This window comes from Pseudopipra pipra, chromosome 6 (genome assembly GCF_036250125.1).
Source record: "Pseudopipra pipra isolate bDixPip1 chromosome 6, bDixPip1.hap1, whole genome shotgun sequence".
Taxonomy (NCBI): Eukaryota; Metazoa; Chordata; class Aves; order Passeriformes; family Pipridae; genus Pseudopipra; species Pseudopipra pipra.
This window is the reverse complement of record NC_087554.1, coordinates 58368573-58394123: the sequence shown is the minus strand read 5'-3', so window position 1 is coordinate 58394123 and position 25551 is coordinate 58368573. Positions and strand designations below refer to the sequence as shown.

The 25551-nt window shown below is 40.0% G+C and overlaps 1 protein-coding gene across 6 annotated transcripts in view; it reads left to right on the top strand.

Annotated features, from left to right (window-relative positions):
• SYNE2 (spectrin repeat containing nuclear envelope protein 2) overlaps nucleotides 1-25551 on the top strand; it is a 181387-nt gene that overhangs the window by 84302 nt on the left and 71534 nt on the right. For all 6 annotated transcript variants that reach the window (XM_064659377.1, XM_064659380.1, XM_064659379.1 and 3 more), the window contains exons 54-68: nucleotides 334-599; nucleotides 1397-1553; nucleotides 4073-4228; nucleotides 7005-7145; nucleotides 7482-7664; nucleotides 8217-8354; nucleotides 8597-8782; nucleotides 9749-9871; nucleotides 11946-12128; nucleotides 15800-15925; nucleotides 18283-18477; nucleotides 19026-19100; nucleotides 20138-20257; nucleotides 21019-21126; nucleotides 23938-24153. In XM_064659377.1, the coding sequence (XP_064515447.1) occupies nucleotides 334-599; nucleotides 1397-1553; nucleotides 4073-4228; nucleotides 7005-7145; nucleotides 7482-7664; nucleotides 8217-8354; nucleotides 8597-8782; nucleotides 9749-9871; nucleotides 11946-12128; nucleotides 15800-15925; nucleotides 18283-18477; nucleotides 19026-19100; nucleotides 20138-20257; nucleotides 21019-21126; nucleotides 23938-24153 (2373 nt within the window). The remainder of the gene's footprint in view (nucleotides 1-333; nucleotides 600-1396; nucleotides 1554-4072; nucleotides 4229-7004; nucleotides 7146-7481; nucleotides 7665-8216; nucleotides 8355-8596; nucleotides 8783-9748; nucleotides 9872-11945; nucleotides 12129-15799; nucleotides 15926-18282; nucleotides 18478-19025; nucleotides 19101-20137; nucleotides 20258-21018; nucleotides 21127-23937; nucleotides 24154-25551) is intronic.

The following is a 25551-nucleotide window of genomic DNA, read 5'->3' as shown; positions in this document are numbered from 1 at the left end:
TGTCAGTAAAATGGGCTGTAAAGGGCTGAGATAAGTGCAGAACATCATTTTACTACCCAGTGGTCAGCCAGTTACCTCCGCTCTTTCTTGAACCCAGAGTCAAAATTGGTGAGGAAATTTATAGTGCATATTCCCTGAACCCAGAACAACTCTGCGCGGGGTTATTTGCTTTGTTAAAGCAAACCCAAATGTTTTGGCACCCTTCAGAGGTTCAAGCTCTGGCTATGTAATTCCCACTACTTAGTCACCCATATGAGTAAATGAATAATGTAACTTAAGATGATGGAAAAGAAAAACACTTTATCTAATGCTTTGACATGGTTGTTTACTTAGCTGGAACGAGAAACAATAATTCTCGATAAGCTCCAGGAAGAACAGCCAGAAAGCCTTAAAGAGAAAGAAAAGGCCACCAGAGAGGAACTGGTAGAGTTACTAGATTTTGTGAACTCCTTTGAAGAAAACATCAACCAGCAACAACTTCTCTTGCTCTTACTTCTTCACCGAATAAGAAACATCCTGAATACATCTGAAAACACCGAGGCAGAAGCTGCCCTTCCTGCCTTATGTGAGATAAAGGCAATGCAGGATCGCTGCAAAAAGTAAGTGGTGTGAAATTTCTGTCGAAGATATGACATAGGACTATTTATAAGCATAGCATTTTATTGGATATTAAAGAATATATAAAAACTGTAATGCGGTTAAAAAGACGAGTGCTCTACAGGGTCAGACCAATGCTCCATCTAACACATCTGCTGTCTGCAGCATGGGCGTTGGGGGATATTATTTAGGGAGAAGACCTGAGCCTGGCCATATCACCTGTGGCTGCAATTTGTGTTCAAGTGCAGTAGGAATCAGAAGGAATGATAGTCAGTTTTGGAGGTTCCAAGCTCTTGTGAACTTGAATGAGACATGTGGGTCTGCCACTCCTAGGAAAATCAAACCTTGGGCTTTTTGCAGCAATGCAACTTTCGTCTTACTGAGTGCCACTGTCTAAAATTCGCCCTAAGTGTTTTTTGCAAATTTGTGATTGTACTCGCCCTTCTCTATGCCTGCTTTTGGACACGGGAATCTTTGTGAACAACATCTGCTCTGCCAGCATCTTCAGACTCTGAGAAGCTGACCTCTGTTTGCTGTTTAAATATGCCTGATTGGTCTACCAATATATCTGATTTGGTCTACCAAAAATACTTTGTTTACCAATATCTGAAGACTCATTTTGAAGAAACTGAGACAACAAATGACATAAACTCAAAGATTTTACAGAAAATATTACTAAAGTCCAGACAAATGTGGTTCTGGATATAAATCTATAAAATATCTGTATTAAACATACTCTTTGCTCCTACTTAGTGTAGAATCTAAAACTTACTGTGTTCTTTCTGGCAATCTTTCATAGGTTGTATGAAAAGGCTCAAGACCATAAGGATTCTGTGAAAGCTGAGATTCAAGAGAGGAACAAGGTCACTGAAGAAATAAGTGCTGTGACAAATGCATTACAGAATGCTGCATCTGTGTTATTGCAGGATGCTGATGGAAAGGCAGAACAACTGGAGGTTGGTATCGGCTCTGTTACTGTGTGGGGACATTTGGAATATCTTCTGGCTTGTGCTGGTGCTTGAACTTGCTCCAGATAAAATGAGTGCCAAGGTGTATGCACATTGAGTTAAAGAGAATGAACCTGGCAGAACATGCCTGGCCCTGCCATGTCCTTGGTTGGTGTTCCTTTCCCTCTGTGTGGGTCAGTAAGCAGGCACAGAAGTATTTCTGAATTGCATGAAATTCAAGCCAGTTGCAATCCTTTTAGGAAAGATTACTTAGGGTACATCCTTCACCCTTTCCCCCTCTCCGTATCTAGCCAGGGCAGCTTCACGTGCTCTGGCTTTGATGTCCCATATTGGAGGTTAACCTGGTAAATGATTTTTAGAAATCAAAATGTGATCAAGACCATGCCCTTCAGCTGCCACTAGCACTCTGTGACAGTCCATGCATTTCTGTCATTTCTTGACTTCACGAAATGCTATTATTCCTAACACCCCCAAATGTGTGTTTATTTATTTTTTTAATTATATTTGTTTCAGTTTGGCCGTATTGTGTTTATATTGCTATCATAATTTTTTTAATCTTGATCAAAAATTTATTTTTAATTGTATTTAATCGAGTTATCTTTTAACTACAGAACCTTATAATTTATTTATTCTAGCCAACAAGGTCTATTACAAATTTGGGCTATCTTTGCTGAGTCTTATGCAAAAACTAATGGGGTGCCCCACAGTTTCTTCTCTTTAGAAGGTGGATACTTAAAGCTGGCAAAGGGCTAGGAAAAGTGCAGAAGCCAAAGACCATGGTGACAGATGGGAGTATTTTCCTCAGAGTCAGCATAAGAGAGAAATGCTAGCTACATCTTTAAGAGAAAGTTCAGAAAACCCATGAGACAGCATTACTGCGGTGAAAACTGTGGAATTGTCTGAAAGGGCTGGGTTTCTATTTAAAATTATTTAGAATTAGAATATAGAGTTGTGTCTGCTTTTCCACTGAGTTCTTTCTATCCAGAGTAGATGTTACTACTGCAGGTGTTTGCCTGCTCTTGTTCCTCACATTCAACCTGTGACACTCTGAGCACCTAAAACTCATCCAAAAGTGAGTCTAGGCCTTGTCTTTGTTCCTGACAGCAATGGCAGAAGGAAATGTTAGCAGCAATCCCATCACATGATTTCTTTGCAACAGTGTGTCACAGGAGGCCTGTTCCTTTTGAGAAGATTCAGCTGAAAGGGTTGAAAAATTCATTAGTTTTACGTAATGCAAATACCATTAAGCGAAAATCTGCAGAGCAATTTCATCCCTTACTTCCAAAGAAAACCTTGTTTCTCTAAAATCTGTAGCATCTGCTTTCCAGCTAAATAATCTGTGAAATGTGAACATGCATTAATATACAGACACCAGTTTGCAGAGACATGCTTTGTTTTGTGTCAGTGTTGTAACTGATTCTTTCAGATTCAGGTCAGGGAATCTATAAGCTCCTGTAAACGTTGGCACAATCTTACTTGGGCCATTTGACAACAGCAGCCTTCTCTGTGAGAAAATGAGACACACAGCTGTTTCATGGCTTTGAGGGGTTTTTTTAATATCACACTCAGTTGTTGTGGGATGACAGGAAATAAATCAATCTCAGTCTCTTACATGTTTCTTCTGTGTGTTGTATTCATGTGAGGGAAAAGCTTGCCGAGTGAAGACTAGGAGCTAATGGATTACCATTACTCCTGATTGAAGAGGAAAAGGCAGTTAATTTTAATGTCTTTCATTGCCTGGTAGGAACTTTAGATAATTTTTCCCAGTAACTTGGGTTAACATTTGAGTTTCTCAAACAGGTGAGCATTGGGGGAAAGGAACCATAAAGCAAGCAAACAGAACCTTCCAACTTGAAATTCTAGAAAACCTCCAAAACAAATGAGTTTCTTCATTCTTTCTGCAAGAGGACTTAGATCGGATTTTCTTTCTAGGCCCCAGGCTGTAGACAGTTGTTCAGGTTTCTTTTATCTCATAAAACCTACATTCTTCATGCAGAACTGGAAACTGCTGTTTTGAAAGGAGCCCACTGTGCTGCTCTACGTAATTGCCTGAAAGCAGACACTTCAGCCTGAAACCTGTTGCTTTTTGTGGCCTTTGTGTTGTTTATAATAATGAAGGAGTGGACGTTGGCTATTAAACGTCTTTCAAAGAGAAAATGCACTTTTGGCAAAAAGGGGGAGCACAAAGGTTAACATTTAATCACAGGGGCACTTCAAATGGTTCCTTTGCTGTACCTGTCAATGAGCATCAGTGCGTCAGTTGCCCAATGTGGAGTAGTATCAAGTTTATTTAATTCTTACAGATTGAAAAGCATCATTTGATCAAATGAGTGAGTATTTCTTAAAGTTCATCTGCTTGCAGAGGTAGTCAAATTAGGTTTGCTATCCCAAAACCAACTTTTCCAAACCATACTCATTGTAGGAATTATAAAACGCACCATGTATATGTGTTTACCTGAGTAAAAACTGGGTAAAACTGCTGAAGTTATTTATTCTTAATTTTGTAGGAGCTTCAGAGTGTGATCAGTAAAGAAAGTCAAGCTCTACAGGATATCATGGAGAAACTCCGGATCAAGTATTCTGAAATGTATACAATAGTTCCTGCAGAGATTGAAACACAGCTGGAGGACTGCAAAAAAGTACTGCATGACCTAGAAGAGAAGGTAACTGTTGATGTAATTTTCAGACTTACCTTTTAGCAATGTATAAATAAGTACAGCAGTATTTGATGAATGTTGTAACTATAAGTTTCAACTTGAAACATTGATTGGTTTTGTTTGCATTTTCCCCTCAGTGAAAATTTATGCATGAGGAAAGATTCCTCATGCTAACTGTCTCCTTTTAGAATATCCTTACAGTAGGCTGTCTGAATATAATATTTTTCTTCTCTATTAAAATTGGACATGGCAGAACCTCTAGCAATAAGGTTTTAATACGATACGGATTCTGTCTTCTATCCAGTCTGATTTTTCAACTGTGAACTAGTAGTCAAAGTTGATTGGGAAGTTTGCATAGCTTAACTGAGAATGTATTTTCAAAACTGGGTTAAAAGAGGACTTTGAAACAGGATTTTTTAATGTAATTTGCACACACGGTAGGGTATCATGGCACAGTTCTTGTTACCATCCCTTGGGATGTGGTTGCCTTCCTTTAAAAACAGGCAGGGAATTTAAATAACTAAATAACATTGCACTGGTGTTTTTTGGTGGTTTTTTTGCTATCTTTTTTTGCTATTTTTTTCTATCTGTAGAGGATATAAACAGTTAAATGTGAGCAAAATTAAGGAAAATGGAGTAATACTTTAAGTTTGGGATCAAATTTTAAACTGGTATTATTATTATTACCATTTTTAAAGATTCATTTGTATTACCTTTTAAAAGAAAATAAAATATTTCGGTTCTTATATTTCAGAAATAATTATGTTTAATGCTAATTTTAAAGGCTAAATTTCAGTTAATTTGATAAAAATTGAAGGTTTAATAAAACAGTTTTGAAATCCAGTTACTTGATAGTGTCTGTCAGATTATTCATTCATTTTATGTAGCATTATATTAGCAGCATATTGACTACAGCTTATTAGTTTTAATTTGGTTAACTTTATGTTTTCCGTTTCAAAATGGAACCATCTTTTCAGAAGTAACAACTGGATAGGAGAGAGGAGAAGTAAATCAGTATTTATGTTTGGGGGGTGGGGTTGTTGTTTACGGTTTCATTTACTGAGCTAAAAGATTATCCCAATGTACACACGTTACACACATTACATGTTGGAGTGAAAGAACTGGTCCTGGAAGCTAGATGACATTTGCTTTTCACATTTAGGTATTGGAAAACAATATAAACTGTCTTGGAATTTTTCAAAATGCATTTAGGAAACAAAAGAAATCGTAGTGCAACTGGAGGTCAGTTTAGTTATGTATTAGAAGATACCATCATGTGTTAAATTGAGTTAACTCATCATATTTTAGTGGCATTCTGCTTTCTTCTATCTCTGCTAACCAAACAGTGTAAATAAATTGTACTTTTGATGCCATAAATAATTAATTTATCCCAGTAAGAAGTTTTGAAATTAAAATCCTGCCCTGCTGATGACCAGAGCACTGACAGATGCAGCATTTTTTCCTGAGGAAATATATAAGTCAGTGCTTGATCTACTTTCTCATTTCCAGCTGTGTCACATCACTCATACATGATTCTCTTCTATTTTGGAAACTGGCACTACAACGATTAATAATTTTTCATGTTTGGTGAGGATAATGGTCAAGTGTTTAGTGATTACAATCTGAATTCCTTTTTCCAAGGAATCTTAGGCACTAAGTACAGACTGGACTTCATAGCTCCTTTTGTATAAGCATGAGCATTTGAGAGGAGCACCGTAGTTCTTTTTGCTGTATATTTAATTTGATTAATGCAGTTTTATCAATACAGCATCTTACTGTGGCTACTTGTATAGTGGTCTTATGTTGGCATCTATAAATAATGTTAATAACATTGATAAATAAAAATGGATGATAAATTTATTAACTAAAAGTTATATCAAGTCCTCTTCCCACAACATGGATAAAGTATTTCGGTATTAGGAGCTTTAAACTAGAATAACTACTAAACTAAAAATCTTTTGCATCAAGGCAGCATTAAACTGTCCAGTGTACATATGCCCCCTAAATCCTAGGGCTGCAGCGCACAAAGAATTTACCCCAATTTAACAGTTCCTGGTGCTTGGCTGACCCTAGCAGCTAGCAGGGTTTAGTAAGGAAAAATGTTGCTCTGGGCTAAAAGCAAGGACTTTCTCACTCCCTGCACCTCATCTAGTCTATAGTAACCTGGTATCTTACTGAAGAGAGTTTTTCTCTTTACATAGAAAATCAGGCCCTCCAGTGTACCAATTTTTCATTTCTATGGAGTTCTGCAGAGTGAAATTAAGTTCCATATACTTCATGGTGCTCAGAGCTTTTTATTTCAGTGATAAATCTCTAAGTTTATATTTAGAAATTCACTGTACGTTGATGCACTTTCAGATTCTCTTACTTGTTACAAAAAATTCATAGCAGTAGGCTGAGACATGAAGGTGTCATTCTGGGTTTCTTACAGCATAAATCTAAATGTGACCCTTTCCACAATGCAGCATCATCAGCCTGTGTTAGGGATGAGAACAGGGGCAGCTGAAGCAAAGCACCCAGGGAGCTGCAGTGTCTCATTGCTTGTTTCCTCAGGGATTGCCTTTCTGAGGCATTTTTTAACGAGAAGGAATCATTGAACACCATGTAGACATTGAACCTGCTCATGTCGATGCTTCTCCCTGCAAATGTAATTCCACTCCTGTGTTTTTAAGTGACTTGTCATGAGAAACATAAAAAGAATTTGAATATTTTTGGTGAGGTGGTGCACAGAAACAAGCAGATCTTTGTAATCTCCCCTATCGTTTTCTCTTTGCTCTGACAGGTTAGCTCTGAAATCTTGCAGAACTCTCCTCAGTACGTGCTGAAAAGCAAAGCAGAAACTATTAACAATGGCCTGCAAGCTATTGAAAAGATGTTGCAACAGAAGAGTGAAAACATTGCCAAAGCCAAAGAAGTTCAGAAGGTAATCTTGTGAAAAGAAAAAAAATCTGCGTTGAAAGATTATTGGTTGTTTCTACAGAGCCTGGTTTAGCAAAAAGTGGTCTTCCATTCATTTTATGTCTGTAGAAAGAGAAGTACAAACAAACATTTAGCTGGTGAATATTTACCAATTCTTTCTCACAGGAAAAGACGTCGTTTTCTCAACTGTGAATCAGTCCAGTAGATGCAGAGTGTTCTGTTCTCAGCATATCAGTTCTGAAATCTTTGCAATTCCACATGCCCCATGTGAAGAATAAATAACACTGCTGTTATCTTTGAGTCTGATCTTATATTTCACTTCCTTTTTCTCCACGTGCAGCAAATCTGGGATATGCTGGACCTTTGGCATTACAAACTCAATGAACTGGATGCAGAAGTGCAAGATATAGTGGAGCAGAATTCCTGCCATGCACAGGAGTTGATGGATATCTTGGTGACCCCCCTTCAGCATTACCAGCAGGTCTCACAGCTTGCAGAGCGCAGAACTGCCATTTTAAACAAGGTAGATGCAAGTGTAAAAGTTCCTTTAAAATCACATCTCATAAAAAAAAGAGTGAAGGCTTTGCATAAAACATCAGAGGCTGACAAATGAGTAAAGAGTCACAAGCCTGCTGTAAGTGACATTGGCATATTATAGCTGGAGTTTTTGGAGTGGCAGACTTGCCTCCAGCTGCTACCCCAAAGGACTGGTGGGTCTGCACCATGGTTGGTGGGGGTTAGTGTGGGGAATTCACACCCCTCGGTGGGTGCAAAGATGGTTCTTTGTTTCTCTGCTAATGGGCTGTCTGTTAAAGCAACGTTGCCATATAAATTGCAGCAATGCCTCCACGAAATGTAAGCATGTAAGCACCAAAATTACCTTTGATTAGAGGAGATAGCCTGAAATCATGAAACTGTTTCAGAAAAATAGTGATTTTTATTTCACCATACTAATTTAATTGGCCACAATGAAAACACATCCTGTTTTCTTTTAATCTTGTCCACGGATGCATTTATCCTAAACAGTGAACAGCAATTCATTTGTGCCTTTCTGTTAAATCCTGTCATTTCCTAGGCTGCCAACAAGATGGAAGAATATGATGAACTCTTGAAGAATGTGAAAGATTGGATAGAAAGCACCAACTGTTTGCTAAGAACAGATGTTCAAAGTGACTCTGCAAAAAGCTTACGCAAGCATACTGATGACCTGCAGGTAAGTGTTGATGCAGATATGTGGCCCTGTCAGAACTGGTTGCTCTGCAGAGATGCAATTTTCCATTCTTAAGTCTTGCTGACATAAATAATTTACCACTTTCAGTAAATCCTTTGAGTGAAAAATAGTTACAGTTGACACTCATGAAATATGAATACTTTCAGATGTTGAACATATCTGTATTGTCAAAGTGCTAATGCTCACCAGTGATGGATCAAACTAAGCTCTTATTTTGTCCCCAGATGGCTTTGGAAGACTCAGAACAAAAGCAAAATGTTCTGCACGGTGTTTACGTGGAGCTGGAGGAGCTGACACCAGTCTTTGAAACCAGCAGTGTAATGCAACAGCTGCATGAAATAGATGACCAAGTAGCAACTTTACAGCATGAGATAGCAGAGATTCTTCCACAGATCCTGCATGTGGCTGATGTAAGTCTGGGTGACCCATCAGTGTCTTTTATCAGAGCTTCATCATATGTTATGAAATACGAATTATGTTACCTGCATAGGGAAAAGGGTTTAGTGGTTGTGCCAAGCAAGGAAATTAATTGTCTGGAAACAAACCATCAGAAGGCTTTTGGTAACTAATTAAGCTGTAAAGTTCAGGATTAGCACAAGGTGTAGGAGGAAAGGCTGGGAACCTGGGTTGGTTCAGCCCAGAGAAGAGGCAGCTTGGGGGTGGGAGTGTGGATATTACTGGTGTCTGCTGCTATGTAAAGGAAGACTATAGACAGGACAGGGCCAGACTCTTCTTGGGGTGTGCAGAGAAAAGATGAGCAGACCTAAAGTATAACAAAGGAAATTACATCTAGGAAGGATTTTTTCTGCAGTGAGATTGGTCAGACATTTAATCGGGGCCCATAGGTGGGGTAACATGTCCATCCCAGGAGATACTCAAATCTCAGCAGGATCAGGCCCCAAGTGACCTGCTTTGACAGGCACCAGAGACCTCCTGAGGTCCCTTCCAACCTGATCTATTCTGTGACTCTGTAAGAATTCACAAGTAGCTCTACTGTATGTGATTCATTTGCTGTAAGACTCTGCACAGGAAACTGCAATAGTGTAATTAGAGTAGTTTCCTATGCTACTGTCTGTCACCACTGGAAAACTGTCTTCTCACTACTGGTAATTTATAATGTGACTTTTCCAGGATCTATCAGTTCTGTATTCAGGATTTAAAACAGACCAGGTGATCTCGAATACTTAATTCCTTCAGAAGTTATGATGATGAGTAATTTATAGTAACTAACCTTTTGATTGCGAGCATCCATTAATATATCCTGCAAATGCTGAACTTGTTTTTCAGAGTTTCTTTTTGTAAGTTAAAGGCAGAAATGCAAGCTGGCTATGGTATATGTACAGTCTACAAATACTCTCTCTGTTCCCAAAATCTAGGAATTGGATGCCATTGAATCTCATGTGAAAGTGTTTGAGAAGGATGTTGCAGAAATGAAGACAATCCTGTCATCAGACGATCTGTTAGAATTTTCGCCTAAAGACCAACTTAAACATGGACAGGTCTGTAAAAACTTCTATATGGGCTTTTTTCCCCTGTATATGTATGCAGAAGTTAGTGTAAGTATGGTTTCAGAAGCATAAGGATGTTAGTGACTGCAGACCACCATGAACAAGTTTTTAGTATGTGATCTTGAAATGCTAGCATGACACAAATTTTAACTCTGGGATCAAAGATTGAAAGTATTATTTCAGACATGGTTTCTGCTGCATGTTTCTACAGTAGCAAGTACTCTAAAATCCAAAAGGAGCACGTTGGTAGGGCAAAACAGTTGGTGCAGAGGACTTGGTATCTGTGTTGTATGTGTCTTGGGGCTTACTTCGGACTGATCCTGTAGAATGGGCATCCATTAGTAGCTGGGTGTCTTCAAAAGCTCTTCTGGAGAGTATCACCTGCTTTAGTTTCATTAGAAAGGAATTCAGTTTGCATCCAAGACATGTGATCAATGTAAACCCTAAGGGGAGACTGTTGAGAGACCCTTTCATGGAGCACAGTCATGTTTTGAACAAAGCATTTAAAATTAAAGCACCCTTGAAAACACACCCACGGAGAACTCGAGTGTGTAACTTAAGCACATGTTGTCAGACATAGCTGCCATATTTGAGGATCTCCACTTTTTGGGAAGTTTACGGCCTAATTTTCAGATACCCTTGCTGCACACCACTCTACTTGGCATGAAACAGTAATCTGAAATTTGGAAAATGAGGCCCTATTTTTTCAAAAATGGACAAACTTTAGCAGATGTTTCTGGAAACGTAGGCTGAAGTGATTTACCATAAAACTGTGCAGGGACTTCACTGCAAAGATACATTGGCCAGATGTTTTTTCATGTCTCTGCATAAAGCAAAGCATTATAGTATCTTTTATTTCATAACACATGCAGTCACAGTGTTACCTGACTGATATGCAAAAGGCATTTGCAGATGAGGAATAAAAACGTCCTCATACCTCTCGTAGCTTTGTAACTCTCATAACAAAGCTTTGTGGCTTCATTATCCAGAGAACAATTTTGTAATGACTGCATTGTGTGGAAAAACTAAGGTAATATTTCTTCTGAAAAATAATGTTCACTTCCTTATTGAAAATCAAAGCCAGGATAATACGCTAATAACAAAAAATTCCTGATGCAGACTGCTTGTGAAAGAGAGAATAAGCATCTTTATTCCAGCTGAGGCATTTCAAAATGAAATCTTCTTGAGAGGGAATTTAACAGAAATGTTAGTAATTAAAAAGCCCATAGGTGGTTTGTTTGTTTTTTTTTTTCCTCTGAAGTTCCCAGCTGAATGAGGTCTCTGTAAGATTTCATACTTCTTTAGGAGAACCAAGACATTATGTGTTGGTTATTACCATTCTGTCTTTCTGAAGCAGATCACTGAGTCTTCCATAAAATAAGTTTTGTGGTATGAAACTGCATATTTCTGTTCATCCAAAACTGATAAAGGTGGTTGTAAACTGTGCATTCACTTGAGGTATTGTGGTATGAAATGCTGTCTTCAGAAAAGCCACCTTCACAGGTTTTCCCTGACTTCCATCCTGATTCATCATCTCAGCTATGTTGATACACTGTTTATAGGACCATCATAAAACCACTGGTGTGCAGGACAAACAACAAAACCCAGAATTTGCTAGAGTGACATCAAAGGGTTTGCACCAGGTTTTTAACTGTTTTCACTGCCAATAATACTCTACTTTGAAATGACCCGCTTAGTAAATAGCACCTAATCTGAATGTGACTTTTTTTTGTTACTGTGCAAACTTTATGAATGTATACACTGAAAAAAGAAGAATTGTAAATGAAAGATGTATCTTTGTCTTGCTTTAGACAACCTCACTGTGGATTTTCACTTCTTTGTTCCAAGATTAATAGAATCACAAAATATTGAGAATTGGAAGGAACCCACAGGGATCACTGAGTCCAATTCTTAAGTGAATGGCCCATAGGGGGATAAAAACATTCCTATTGAATGGGAAACTGACCAAAGAGAACTTTTGCACATCGTGAGAGTAGTATAAGTTTTCGATGCTCATTTTTTCTAACTCACTATCACATCCATTATCTGTCTTGTGTCCTGATAGGTTATACTTGAGCACGTTGGTCCCATGCAGAAGACTATTGTTCATATACAGTCCTATGAAGAAGCACTTCAGCTACCAGCAATGAAAATGCAACCTTTCTCAGTCTTCAAAAGAGCAAGAAAACTCTTGAGAGAATTGAAGAAATTAGAAAAAATTACTAAGGAACAAAATGACCTACTTGAGGTAATTGATTTTTTTTTTTTCTTGTCACCTAAACCACCTTTACTTTATAGTAATTTTGATCTTTAAACAATATTGCTATTACAGACACATAATTATGCCTACTATGTCTTCTATGTAATGTTTTGGGGATTTTTTTTGTTCTTTTTTTTTTTCCTGTTTCATTTGATACTGCAACAAAGGACACTCAGTAGACTCGAAATACATTTCAGTTTTCCGATTCAGTCACAGCTGACACCATGTGGTTTTAACATACTGTAGAAGAAATGAAGGCTCAGGTGTCTTATGACAGAGGTTTGCACTGATGAGTGAAGTCCAGTATTAGGTGTAGGTGTCCACACCAAGTCTTTAAAGTTATCTTTACCATGGAAATTCTTGTTGGCAGCCATTATACAGAAACAGCTGACAGCAGAAGGCCTTTTACTAATCCAGATCAGTGAGCCAGGAAAGTGACCATTTCCTACAGCTGTGTTGTGGTTAATTCATTGTTTTGAGGTAGGCCAACATGTGACAGGGAGCCTGGAGATGCTGTTGGCCAAACCAGGTTTGGGAACAGAAATGATATAACAGCATCGATGTGATGCACGGCCCTAGAAGAAGGCAGTGCTGGCAGGTTAGTGAGTGTTAACTCGGGGCAGTGAGGGTTATGAACAGCTCCAGACCTGAAGGAATCTCTCTGCAGCACTTCACTGAGCGATGTGGTTGTACCAGCTCAGGAAGGTTTTAATTCAGGGCCTGTCACACTCCATTGCCCAGGTTGGAGGCAACCTGGAGTTGGGTTACGCACGTTCCCACGTCAGCAGAGGTATGAAAATTCTCAGGTGGCCCATCCATTTCTTGGCAGGATGATGGCAGCACCTAGAAAAAGGTTACATTATCTTTGCTGATACAGTTTTCCTAACCTATTACAGTAAAGCAGAATGCTTTAGAACATCTAACTGGGCATTTCAAAGGCCAGGCAGACACAAGTGTCTGTCTAAAATGTGAATGTCCATCTTTGATTTGCAGTTTGTGAAATTAAGAGCACCACACAAAGAAAAAAACTGAAAACATGCCACACGATTATGGAGTTCAGAAAAAAAGCAATGACTATATGAGATCTATGATCCCTATGATCCCTTTTTTTTTTTTAATCCGTACAGTTTATTAGGTCTGAAAAAATGGATGTGGTAAAATGTACCTTTTTCAGAGTTACCAGATCAAATACTTGAAAATTTTCAAAACACTTTAAAACCGTCAGAAACACAGTACTTTGCAATTAAATTGTTATCATGACACTTGTAACTGGTTTGTGTGGAGCATTAGGTCAAGGTTTGGATTTTTGTCCTCTTTGTAAAGCTGTAACCTTTCTTTGCTCAGCATTTGCCTTTACCTTGTAGGCATCCATCAATCTGTAGCTGAGTGAAATTTCTTTGTGAGAATACAGATTGGAAAAATTGCAATTCTTGGCAGCTAGTTTATCAAACTGTGCAAAAGAGATTTTCCAGTGCAGTTAAATGGTTTGAAAGCAGCAGTATTACAATACAAGTCTAGTACCAGCTAGGATGTAACAAAGGATAAAGCTATTAAAATATGGCATTTTGAGTGCTGCATCAAAGAGGTAGTAAGCTTCCTGTAGAAATATATACATGGGGTTTCTTTCCCTGGGGATCAGTGTGTGGATGAGTTTGCCCATCTTTTGCTGTGGATGACGCAATGGGATGTTGCGTTGGTAACTTCTGTATAATTAAATTGCATTGTAACACTTGAAAAAATATAACAGAAACAAAACCTGTAATAGGTATAGCAAGTGCTTTGGGGCAGGATTTTCGGTGACTTAGATCTGTGTTGAACATTGCCCTCTGTTTTTTATTATGGCTCGTTAAGTACCACACCTAAATAACGTCATCAGGAAGAGGAGCTGGAAGCCACATCTGCCTCTACTGGTTTTCTGTGTGAGAGAGTGGCAGTATTTGCATATCTGTTGGCTTACTGAGCTCATTTTCACTAAGCTTTTCCAAGACAAATACACTAAAGGCAGGTGGGCCTTTTCCATGGGTCGGTCTTATAGTGTTACCACGATATGAAAAGTCAAGGGCAAATGTTAAGCAGGAAATAACTCAAAAGACAGGCAACGCTTGTAGGAAGAGATTAAGTCCAACAGATATGGTATCATTTGGTGTATTGGATAAAGGATAAAATCAGATTTTCTTGTCCCTGACTGGAAGGCAGGGAACAGATGAGTTATCTTCAGGCAAATGACTTTATCACATATTGACCTGTGACGGAAGACATTGGAGTCTGTATACAAAATATTCATAATCTTTAGTTAGCCAAGGAAAGTTGAGGTAGTACTCAACCTAGTACTAAACACTCCTATTCATATGGAAGTGAAGGTGTGAGTAAGAGAATCTCCCTTTTAGAAGGTCTTTAAAACTGAGCAGGAGAAGACCTATTCTGTGGGTTTTTTTCCTCCTCTGATTCTTTAGCTATGGCACTAAGATTATAGGCCACAATTAAATATCTTTCTCTTCAATTTGGCTTTCTTTTATTAACTGAAGAAAATAGGTTTTTCTTTCTTTTAAAACATGTAAGTAAGATAATGATTACTTAGAATCTTATCTGTCTGCATGTTCTTTTGAAGAAGTGACTGTAGAAATGGCTCTTTTATGTTCGTAGCAGGAGAGACTCTTTGCTCTGAAAGTCAGAGTCTGTGCATACTTTGCAGTGAGATTTTTGACCTGTCAGGTCGTTCAGGTGCTGCTGTCAGCAGAGTAAGTTCAAGCCTGTTGACTTCATTGTTTCTTCATTACCTTTTGCAGACACCTGAGGAACAGTCCTTAGATAGTCTTTGGTTCTCAGCCTGTGGGTCAGAAAACACAGAGCCACCAAGTGCTGTGCATATTCAATGTTTTCACAAAATATTCTGATTTGTAAATGTGACAATTTCTTAATTACCAGACACATCATGACAGGCTGTGACTGACAAATATGAGTGTGTGGGGAGACTACCCTAAACAGTCAAGCTGGGAGTTGATGAGATTTTGCTGTTACTGTCAAATGAGTAAAAGTGAATTTAGCTATTTATAACATATGATATGTTTTCCTATAAGCCATGTAAGAAGAGGAAGTTCACATGGTGGGACTACTTATCATTTTTATGGGAAGTATTCAAATTGTCAGATACTGTAGTTGGCTTATTCTCTGAGCTGCAGTGTCTGCCTGGTGTACAGCACACTTCATTTTTGGTCAGTGCAGAACTAGCTGCAGTAAGGACTTCAGCACCAGTAAAAAACAGGTAGGCTTTCTAACTTGATATGAAATACTGTAATTTCTCTCTTTTTTTTTTCCCTCCAACCTTTTATAAATTGTAATGAATGTAATGAAATATACTCTATTTCCATTTTATAGCCAAATTCGTAGTTCTACTCTGGAGTAAGCAAAGATGTGCTTCTAGGCAGAATAATCCACCATGCTTCAACTTGGGGATAGAGCGGTTTGTTTGTCCTTAGCAAGTGAATAATAAACTTGGTGAGTTTGTGCAAAGTTAGCAGAGCAAACACAGTTTCTGTTACACGTAACTAGAGCTGCAAAGGAGGCTTCACTACTTTTCAGTTCATCTTTTTTGTGTTACTGACTAGTTTGTTTCTGTACTCCTTAATTCAAAATTATTTATGAAGATTACTATTTCGCAGGAAACTGTAAAGAAAACAGAAGAATGTGAGCAAGAAATTGAAAAGTTGAAACAGCTCTTAAAGAACCACTTGGTTGAAGTATCACATGAAGATCAACCACAGGCTCAGAAGACTCACTGTCCAGAGGTGGGTTTCACTGTTTTCTCTCTCATGTGTGTTACTTGTCCTGACTAACACTAATCATGATGATGCAGAGCACTGAGAAATAGCACTGTACTTGCCTTCCCCACCAGAGTCAAGCAGACAATTGAATGCCATGGTGTGACCATGCAATTAATTACAGTTAATATTAGTTTGCAAATTGGGTGTATCTTTCATAATATGCTCCTTATTGATTTTGATATGTCATTTGTACTTATATCAATTTCTAAGAAAAGCTGAGTGCTGTTTTCATGACAGCTGACAGCTGTTTTGGTGAAACAATATGCGGCACTGATAACTCACCTGTGCTCGGCATCCCGCCAATTTTCCTGAGGTAGCAGCTTGGGATAGTGCATAAGGAGAGATCTGAGTCCCTTTCTGATTGCTGATTATGCAATGGTACTTCTGGGGATTCTGATTAGGGTTAAATTCATTAGACTCCTTTCCTTCCTCACTGCTGCAGTGTGTTTTCATCAACTGATAAACATGTGTTGCTTTTCTCCCTGCAGTCAGCATCTTTCTATAATGGATGAATTAATTTGTTAATGCAAAAATAAGATGTGTTTTAAGGACAGCACTGCAGAAGCCAGGAAATTACTAATTAAATGTAATAACTATTTATAAAGTGCCTCTGAAATGCTCAGTTTTTTCCAGTCAGTCACAATAAAGCTAATACACTTACATTGTACTTGCCTAATAACTATAATCACTCAGGAGGCTCCTAAGTACATGGTAGCTCTGCTGTCAGCTGGTTGGGTGCTGGAGGCTTGATGTAGTACTAAGCATGACTCATTTCCTGGTTCTTACTTGTTTTTTGTCTTTGAGTGTGGGATTTTCTGTTTAATAGCTCTTGTTTTAGCAGACAACCCATTTCAGAATTGTAGCATGGCATGTATAGAAGTGGGCGATAGAACTGCCCATCTTGTTGAGAGGTTTCAGATAAAGAAGTGATGTTAATAAAGATTTGGTTTCTGAGGAAGTTATGGCTGACTAAGTTTGAAAAATAGTAGTGATAAATGTATGCTGGAGAGTCTCCTGCTGCAATGAAACAAACAGATATACTGTTCTTAGTGGGCATTTATAAAAATATGCCAAATTGTCATGGATGGCCTTTTCTTCATTCCAATGACATTTTCCTGCCTCTACCTTTGCGAGATTTTATCTTGTAGTTTTGAGTGTACAAAAGGAGAAAAACATCCTTGTCTAAGCAGAGTTCCCATGTCCTTTGTAAATTTGCTGGAGTTTCTGCCTCCACCTTCCCTGTCATGCCACCACATTTGAGTTATTAACAGAATAAGCTGTAGTCAAGGCAGAACCAGCAGTCTTACTGCTTTCATCTCTTACAGATTATTACTGGCATAACATCATTAATGATAGGGCATGGTGTGGAGTCATTGCTGTTCTGATTTCAAGCCCAGCATCAAAGCTTGCTCTGATCAACTGAGCCCAGTGTGTAATGGGATATTTAGCCAGGTTTTGGTTTTCCAAGCAAGAAACAATGCTTCAAAGAGCTTTAGCACTTTTAGTAATTAAGAGAGTAGAGCAATTTATTCCTTGCCCTGTCTTACTCTGTTATTTGCTGTGCTTTCTTTGCTCACCTGGAGGCTGGGTGGTAAGGAAAACTCTAAGGACAGAACACTGGCTATAGCAATTGTCATGGCCAGGACTGAGACCGAGACAGATTTATTTCCCCCTTTGTTAGTGCAGAGTTACTTGGATTATTGTTTAGTCCCTGCAGAACATTAAATATTTTCCTTGCACTTTATTGGGGACCATTTCTCCCAGTATGACATTCAAAGACATGGGATAGTTTTGTCCCTAGACATGTCCCTCAAACCCATCAAATGGTTTGTTTCCTTTCTTTAACTTCAGCAAAGACTCAGCCCTGAGCTACCCTTGTTGCTGACTTTGCCTCATCAAGGCTATCCTAAGTGCTTAGTGTCAGGTTTTTCCAGGGAAGGTAGTTGGAAGTTAACATCACCTGCTGTGACACACAGAGTAATGTAACCCATCTGCATTCCCTTTGTCCTGAAGGAAACTAGTGTTCCCTTGGGTATGCAGGACCTAGTTAAAATTAGTTCCAGCCTGCCACAGTTTCCTTCCAGACTACCAGCTTGTGCACTACAAGTGGCAAGTGCTGTCCTGAGCTGAATCTGTTGCTGCTGTTTTGCATGTGTCTGGACATCTGCTGCAGTGACAATGGGGAACTGTCCCAATGCCCTGAAAAAGGAAAAGGGGGAAATAACCCCAGTCCCAGTAAGATGCATCACTGGTGTCATCTGTTACATTACTGTTTGGTTAAGTAAGAGTAATGGATGCTTATGGATGTTGTTACTCCTTAGGGAGAAATGGAAGCTGTAAAAGAAGAGATCATAAAGCTGTGCCAAAGAAAGGAAGATATCCTTACCGGGATGAAGAGTTCCATGTCTGAGCTTCACCAGCGCTTACAGCAAGACATGCCTGAATCAGCAGATGAATCTATAGCCTCTGTGTTAGCACAGAGTAACTCAGTTGGGACTGATGTTTCTGGTCAGCAGGTAAGTGATCATTTACCTGAGAGCTGGAGAGGGAAGGTAAATAACCCTTCTTCCTCCTGGAGGAGTGGCGTGTGAGAGAGGAGCACCCCTGCAGCTGTGAATCAATACTGTTTCTCCTCCCCTTTGTGCTTCTGAGTGGCCCCAAAAGATTGAGTGTGATGCATTTCTAAGAGAAGCTAGGAGAAGGGTGCCTGTGGTTATTTTTCATCAGGAGCAGATTCAACATGAAGTTTGTATCAAACAATCAGTAGCAAAATGCTCGATGTGTAGTTTCGTTGATAATCAGTTGTTCTGGGATTTTCAATAAATTATTTTCATGGAGCAAAAATAAATTTGTCCCTATTATATCTGGTATGTTGAAACTTAACAGCATCAAGTCCCAGTTTTCAGGGGTGCTGAATACCTGCAAGTTTCAGTTACTTTAATGTAGGGTGCCAGGTTTTCAGTGCTTCTCCAAAAGTGGACCCCTATTTACAGGCAGAAAGGAAGAGGCTTTTACTGTTCTTGTCATGATTAATTGGGTTGTCTCTCTGTGTGTATTTTTGTAGTTGAAAAAAAGAGGATTGGTATCTCTTCTGCCTTCTTTAGATGAAGAATCAGAAGACTGTTCTTTCCACAGCAAGGTGAGTTCAGTATATATCTTTATATATACAACTGTGTATGTAAGATAGAAGATTTTGGTAGAGGATGAACTATGAAAAATGTGTAAATATGAAATATTTCAGAACAAATTGAGATACCTTTTATCACTGCAGGATACGAAGATATTGCACTCAAGCCAACCTACTAATATTCCAATGCCATTATTACACAGCACCTTGTTCTGTGATGTGTGATTCTGCTTTTGGTGGGATTGCTTATACAGTAAAAATCCCTTTATGGAAGTGTTAGTGGCAAAATATGGGCCTAAATACCAATGTTCATATGTGGGGGTGGGCTTCAGACAGGATTAGGCAGCCTCTGAATTGCTAAAACATAAAAGAAACAACAAAAATTATTTGTCTGTTTGAGCTTAAGAAAAAAGGGTATGACCAGGCTATTGGGAATGAGGTTAAAATAGGATAGATTTCTGGGAAAATGGGAGAAACTGGGAGACACTGTCCAACACCTTGCTCTGAATCTGGGGAGTCTGAATGCCCAGGTGAACTGCAGAGGAGCAAAGCTAGGAATAAAGATTCATGATGAAGTTAACTGCTTTCAGGAAAAAAAAAAATCCATGGCTAGACAGTGCGAAGAAGTCCAAACAGCTTGGGTAGAAGTGATGCCTCACTACTCTGATCCAAGCACTTCAATTTTACTGTTTCTGATTCTACACCTCCACTGATGCAGGTTTTTTTACATGCAAGACTTTTTAGGGGATAGGATAGGAGAAAGATTATTTCTTGCTTGGGTATTTTTATTTGTTTTTTAAATAGTATAAAAAATGGGAATATTCTGAGGTCTCTAGAGAAAACTATCACCGTCATCCAGCTGCCATTCATCTTGCAGCAGAGCTATAGAGCAAGGGAAGAGGAGAGCTTTGGGAAACAAAATAAAGATAGATAACCAAGGCAGAAATTGAGCAAAGTGTTACTAGAAGTTTGCAGTACTTTACATTGCCTGAAGGAATATCTGAGCTTCCTGTTCAAAAGCTAAAGTTGAGCTGTTACTGCTTTCAAAGGGAAGTCCAGCCACAGAGAAAGATGCAAGCTTTTGGCCTTCAGAAAGAGATGATGAAAGGCACAAGGAAGACAGTGCAACCTCTTGGTCTTCTGGTACCTTGTCGGATGGCATTGTTCAGGTAATGCACTCAGGTTTATCTCCATGGGGATGGGAACTCATCTTTGTGGAAAAGATCTGCACAAATCCTAGGTATTGCTGAAGTCTGCAAAGCAAGAGAACTGTAGAAATGCAGGACAAGATTGTCTTATTCATATCCTCCATATCACACTAAATTTTGCCATTTAAAATCTCTTTCTTTTGCACATATTGGTTGGACCAGTGACCCCTGAAAGGGTCTTTTCCAGTCTAAATGACTCTATGATTCTAATTCCTTTTAGCCATACAAACCCCACAAAGATAAAAATACATATTTAGTAGCAGTAATTTGTTTCTCTAATTCCTGCAAAGTCCCTAAAATGTGGGGGATGATTTGTGGAAGAGGTTCTCTTGGTACGTGAGAAAATCAGTGTCTAAGACAACCAGTCAGCTACAATTTTGATTCCATTCTGCTCTGTTCTTCTTGGTGTCTCAATAATGTTGTGATAGGTGCAACTGTTTTTCTCTACACCAGTGTTATAGGCATAAAAAAACTGTCTGTGAATACTTTTGGGCCAAGACCAGGATAGGTTCAGTGGCTGCTGCACTTTGAGGCTTCTCTAGCACAACAAAGCAATGGATCACAGAATCATAGAATCATGTAGGTTGGAAAAGACCTTCAAGATCAGTGAGTCCCAGCTGCAAACCTAATGCTAACAGGTCCACCACTAAACCACCTTCTGAAGTGCCACATCTCCACTAAGAATGGTACAAATATTTCCACTGTTTCCTCTGTCTCTACAGGATGAGGATGTAATAATTGAATCGCACAGTAAACATGGTGAAGAAACATCTCTGCAAACTTTGGAGAGCACTGAAGACCCTGGCACAGGTGATGGCAGTCTGGCTATGGTGAGTTTGAAGGCCTGAAACAGCTGAACAAGGTCATCTTCTTAGTGTGTTGTATGACCTACCTAGTGGGTAGAGGCTCTGTTCTGTTATGGTTATGCTGCTGGAGTTTGTTGCAATATGATATGGTAGGATACCTGCAGCCTTTTCAGGGCTTTTTCATATTTTGATGCTTTAGGTGATGATAAATTTTGATTTTTCTCCTTGAAAATGCAATTTGCTAGGGAGCAAAAGGAGATATTTTCAGGAGGTAAGCTGCTGGCATGAATGGAGGGGTTTGAGTGATGTAAACATACATCAACTATAGGATTTTTAAATGGCAGTTAAAGGAGAAATTAAGGACATTGACACTCATATATATTTCTGCTTTGTGGAAGTCATGCAAAGGCTAAGGCAGGAGTGTGCAGTAGCTATAGGTTATATACAAAAGAGTGTATGGAAACATGGATGCTCCAGGAAGGCCAGGAAAAACAGACTGGTGGCAGAGCGTCCTCAGCTCTTGGAATCATAGAATCCTAGAATTGTTAAAGTTGGAAGAGACCTCTAAGATTATCGAGTCCAACTGTTAACCCAGCTCCACCATGTTCACCACTAAACCATATCCCTAAGTGCCACATCTACACGTTTTTTGAACACTTGCAGTAATGGTGATTCCACCACTTCCCTGGGCAGCCTGTTCCAATGCCTGGCCACCCTTTCAGTGAAGAAATTTTTTCTAATATCCAGTCTAAACTTTCCCTGGGGCAACTTTGAGGCCGTTTCCTCTGGTTCTATCCCTTGTCTGGGAGAAGAGACCAACTCTCACCTCACTACAACCTCCTTTCATGTAGCTTAGAGAACAGTAAGGTCTCTCTTGAGCCACTCTGGTTATCCAGGACTCCTGGTAAATGACTGAATGTGGCTTGATAGCTCTTCCACCAGCTTCCTCAGAATCCCTGTGTGGATCCCAACTGACCCCATAGACTCGTGTATGTCTGAGCAGCATAGCAGGGCAGTGACCATTCTCCCTTGGATTACGAGGGTTTTGTTCTTCTCCTTGTCTCTCTTCCAGCTCAGAGGGGTGGGTACCCAGAGAACAACACTGGTCTTCCTATTAAAGACTGAGGCAAAGAAGGCATTAAGTACCTCAGCCTTTTCCTTATCTTCTGTTGCTGGGTTTCCCCTGCATCCAGTAAAAGCATGGAGGTTCTCCTCAGCCCTCCTTTTGTTGCTGATGTATTTGTAACGTTTGCTGTTGTTTTTTACAGCAGCAACCAGATCAAGTTCTAGTTGGGCTTTGGCCCTTCTAATTTTGTCCTTGCATAACCTCACAGCATCCTTGTGATCTTCATGAGTTGCCTGTCCCTTCTTCCAAATGTATTATACTCTGTTTCTCTGTGAGTTCCAGGAAGAGCTCTCTGTTCAGCCAGGACAGTCTTCTTCCAGTTTAGCCCCACTAGTGAATCTCCTCCTCAGAGTCCCTAATGCTTCTTAACCTTTCCACTTCCTCTCACAGCTCCCTCACCAGGCTGAGCAGATGGTCTAGCTGGTCACACCTTACACTGCTGTTGTCCCTACTGCCTTCCAGTGCCAGTGCCAGGCTCTGGCACTCCCTGCAGCCCCAGACCTGGATGGCTACAATTTTTTGTGGGAGCCCTGCCTGGGTCACCACATCCTTTCTGGCACATGCAGAGGGTGTGGCTTTTGGCCAAGTGGACAAATTACCAGGGAGTGTAGTGATAGGACAAAGAGTAATAGTTCTAAGTGAACTTAGATTGGTTATTAGGAAGAATTACTTTACTGTGAGAGTGGTGAGGCACTGGAACAGGTTTCTCAGAGAAGTTGTGGATGCCCCATCCCTGGAAACATTCAAGGTCAGATTGGACAGGGCTCTGAGCAACCTGATCCTAATGGAAGGTGTCCCTGCTCATTGCAAGGTGGTTGAATTAGTTGGCTGTTAAAGGCCCCTTCCCACCCAAACTGTTCTATGATGACATTGATAGCTGAAACAATGCATTTTTGCTCCCTTTTTTTGGCCAAATCTCATTTTAACATGGAGCTTGTACACTACCTCTGACCATGTCAGTTGCCTGAATGTGTGCTCTAGAGCCACGGGAGCATACAAGTGGTTTTGTTCTTGTGGTGTTGTGCTTTATTTACTTACCAAGTTCCAGTGTTTGTATGCGTGGGGGCATATACAGACCTGTGCAGCCTCCCAAGCAACTGCTGATTATCTCCAAGCACTTTGGACTTCTCCTTATTACAGAAGTGTACAATGCAATATTGCTTTTTAAAGGAGGGCAAATAGGAAGAATTACCCAACATTTAATACTTAAAATACACTGTTTTTTCCTACGGTGACCCCTAGAGCCTGAATAAAGCATATTTGACTGTTGGAACACACACAGGTAGCTTGTAAGCATTGCCCAACAGCTTGCTCTGCAGCTCCAAACTGCATTGCTTTTACATATAACTCCCACAGAAAAACATCTTTCCTTGGGGGAGAGCTGGTTAATGGTGAGTCATCCTCTTCCTGTGTGCTCAGGAACTACCTGCGTGCTCAGGTATAGCTGTGCAAATGCAAATTGCTGCCTGGAAACCTGTTTCACCAGATCTTGGATCTCCAGGCTGCTGCGTTTCCCTTTCTTTTTCTTTTTTCCCCTCTTTTTTTTTTTTTTTTTCCTTTTCTTTTTTCCCAAGTCTGGGAACACTGTGACAGAGTTGTTTCGGAGCTCTTGTGAGTGTGAAAGTTAATCATTTCTCACCGGTAAGGGGAGGGGAAAGAAATGACAAACCAGAGAGTTAACCATGTTCCTTTCATGTGCTTTGCTTCAGAGCGACCAGCCGCCTCCAGTCCCCAACGTCGCCCTGGGCTCTCGAGGGGAAGCACTGGATGGCGGGAAGCCCGAGCCAGAATCCATCCTCCTGGTGTGCCAGGCCCAGGTTGCCGAGCTGGAACAATGGCTAGACAAAACTAAAATGTCCCTGAGGTCAGACCCTCAGACCCCCCAAGCACAGCAGGTGGTGGAGCCGCAGCTTGCGGATTGCCAGGTAAGACGGAGCAGAGTCAGTTTGCTCCTGCCATCCAAACCAGGCACCCTTCCCTGGGGGGGTGTGTCTGCAGAAAAGCTGTGCTTGCTCTTCTCTCCCTGCTTCATCAGCTTCATCACTCCGTGCAGAGAACAGGTGACTGCTTGGCTTCAGTTTCAGGTGCAGCTTTGTAAGGGCTTAGTTAAGATACCTATTTTTAGAGTTGGGATCTGTATGCATCCAGGGGATTTAGGTAGAATTCTGGAGTGTTTGTAAAGCTTTGTTTTTCTTTGGATTGTTTTCGAAAACATGGCTCATTATAGTTTAAATCCGCTATTAAAAGGCAATTTTTCATTGGTCTCAGTCATGATAAATCAGCTAGAAACAAAAGAGTATTTTTTTCTTTTGACAGTTTCACTCTGTTTCTGTCAGACTAATTTAAAAGACTGGTATAAAAGAGCTTCCAAGCTGGTTAATTCTACTTTTGCACTTTTTGCATAGGTAGAAAGATGGCACTTTTCCCCTGCCCTCAGATATTTGGACCTACTACATTTACTCCTAGGGCAGCCTCTTGCCCCATGGCAGTGGAACAAAAGGAGTGGGTGGTACCTGTTGGTGAAAATGGGAGGAGGAAAACAGGACTGGCATGAGGGGCTGGGTGGGAGACAGTCCTGGCATGCAGCAAGTGCAGATTAAAACAAAGAATCCAGGCAAGCCACTCTGAAGCTCATTGTGGTGCCAGTCTGGTGTGCCAGTTTACTTCAAACACTGAGTCTACCTAGAGCAACAAATTTCACTCACCATAAAGGAGCCAATACCAAAATGTCCCCATTTTAAATTACCAGGAGACATTTCCACCTGTTTTGTTGCTGGTTTGGGTGTTGTTTTTATTTTTTAATAGGAACTGAGTCCCTGCCAAGAAGTGCCTCTGGGTTTAGGCTGTGATTCAGCCAAGTACTCAGGTGCTGAACTCTGTGGGAATTAGGATCCTGAATGCACCTAGGTGTCTGGATGCATCTGGATCCCGTTCAGCATTTGTGTCAGCACAGGCCTCAACAGGGCAGTTCCAGCTGGTGAAAACAAGCAGGCTTTGGGCAGCTGTAAGAACTGCTCAGTTCCTGTTGGCTTGAACTGCCTGGCTCAACGTAAAGATGAGAACTCGGGGGCGGAAGAGAATTTTCTAACCTAATCAAGACCTACACAAAAAGATACACATAGAACAAAGAGAAATATTCTCCAGATCCAGGCGTATGATGTAAAGCAGTTAATTTATTACAGTTAATTACTTTGAAGTTGAGCCATGATACCTGTCTCCACATTCACCTTAAAAACATGAGTTTAAAGTATGCAGAGATGCACTTTGATTCAAAGCAGCTTGAATCAAAAAGCAGATCCCAGCAGCTTGCAGTGGCCTGGCTG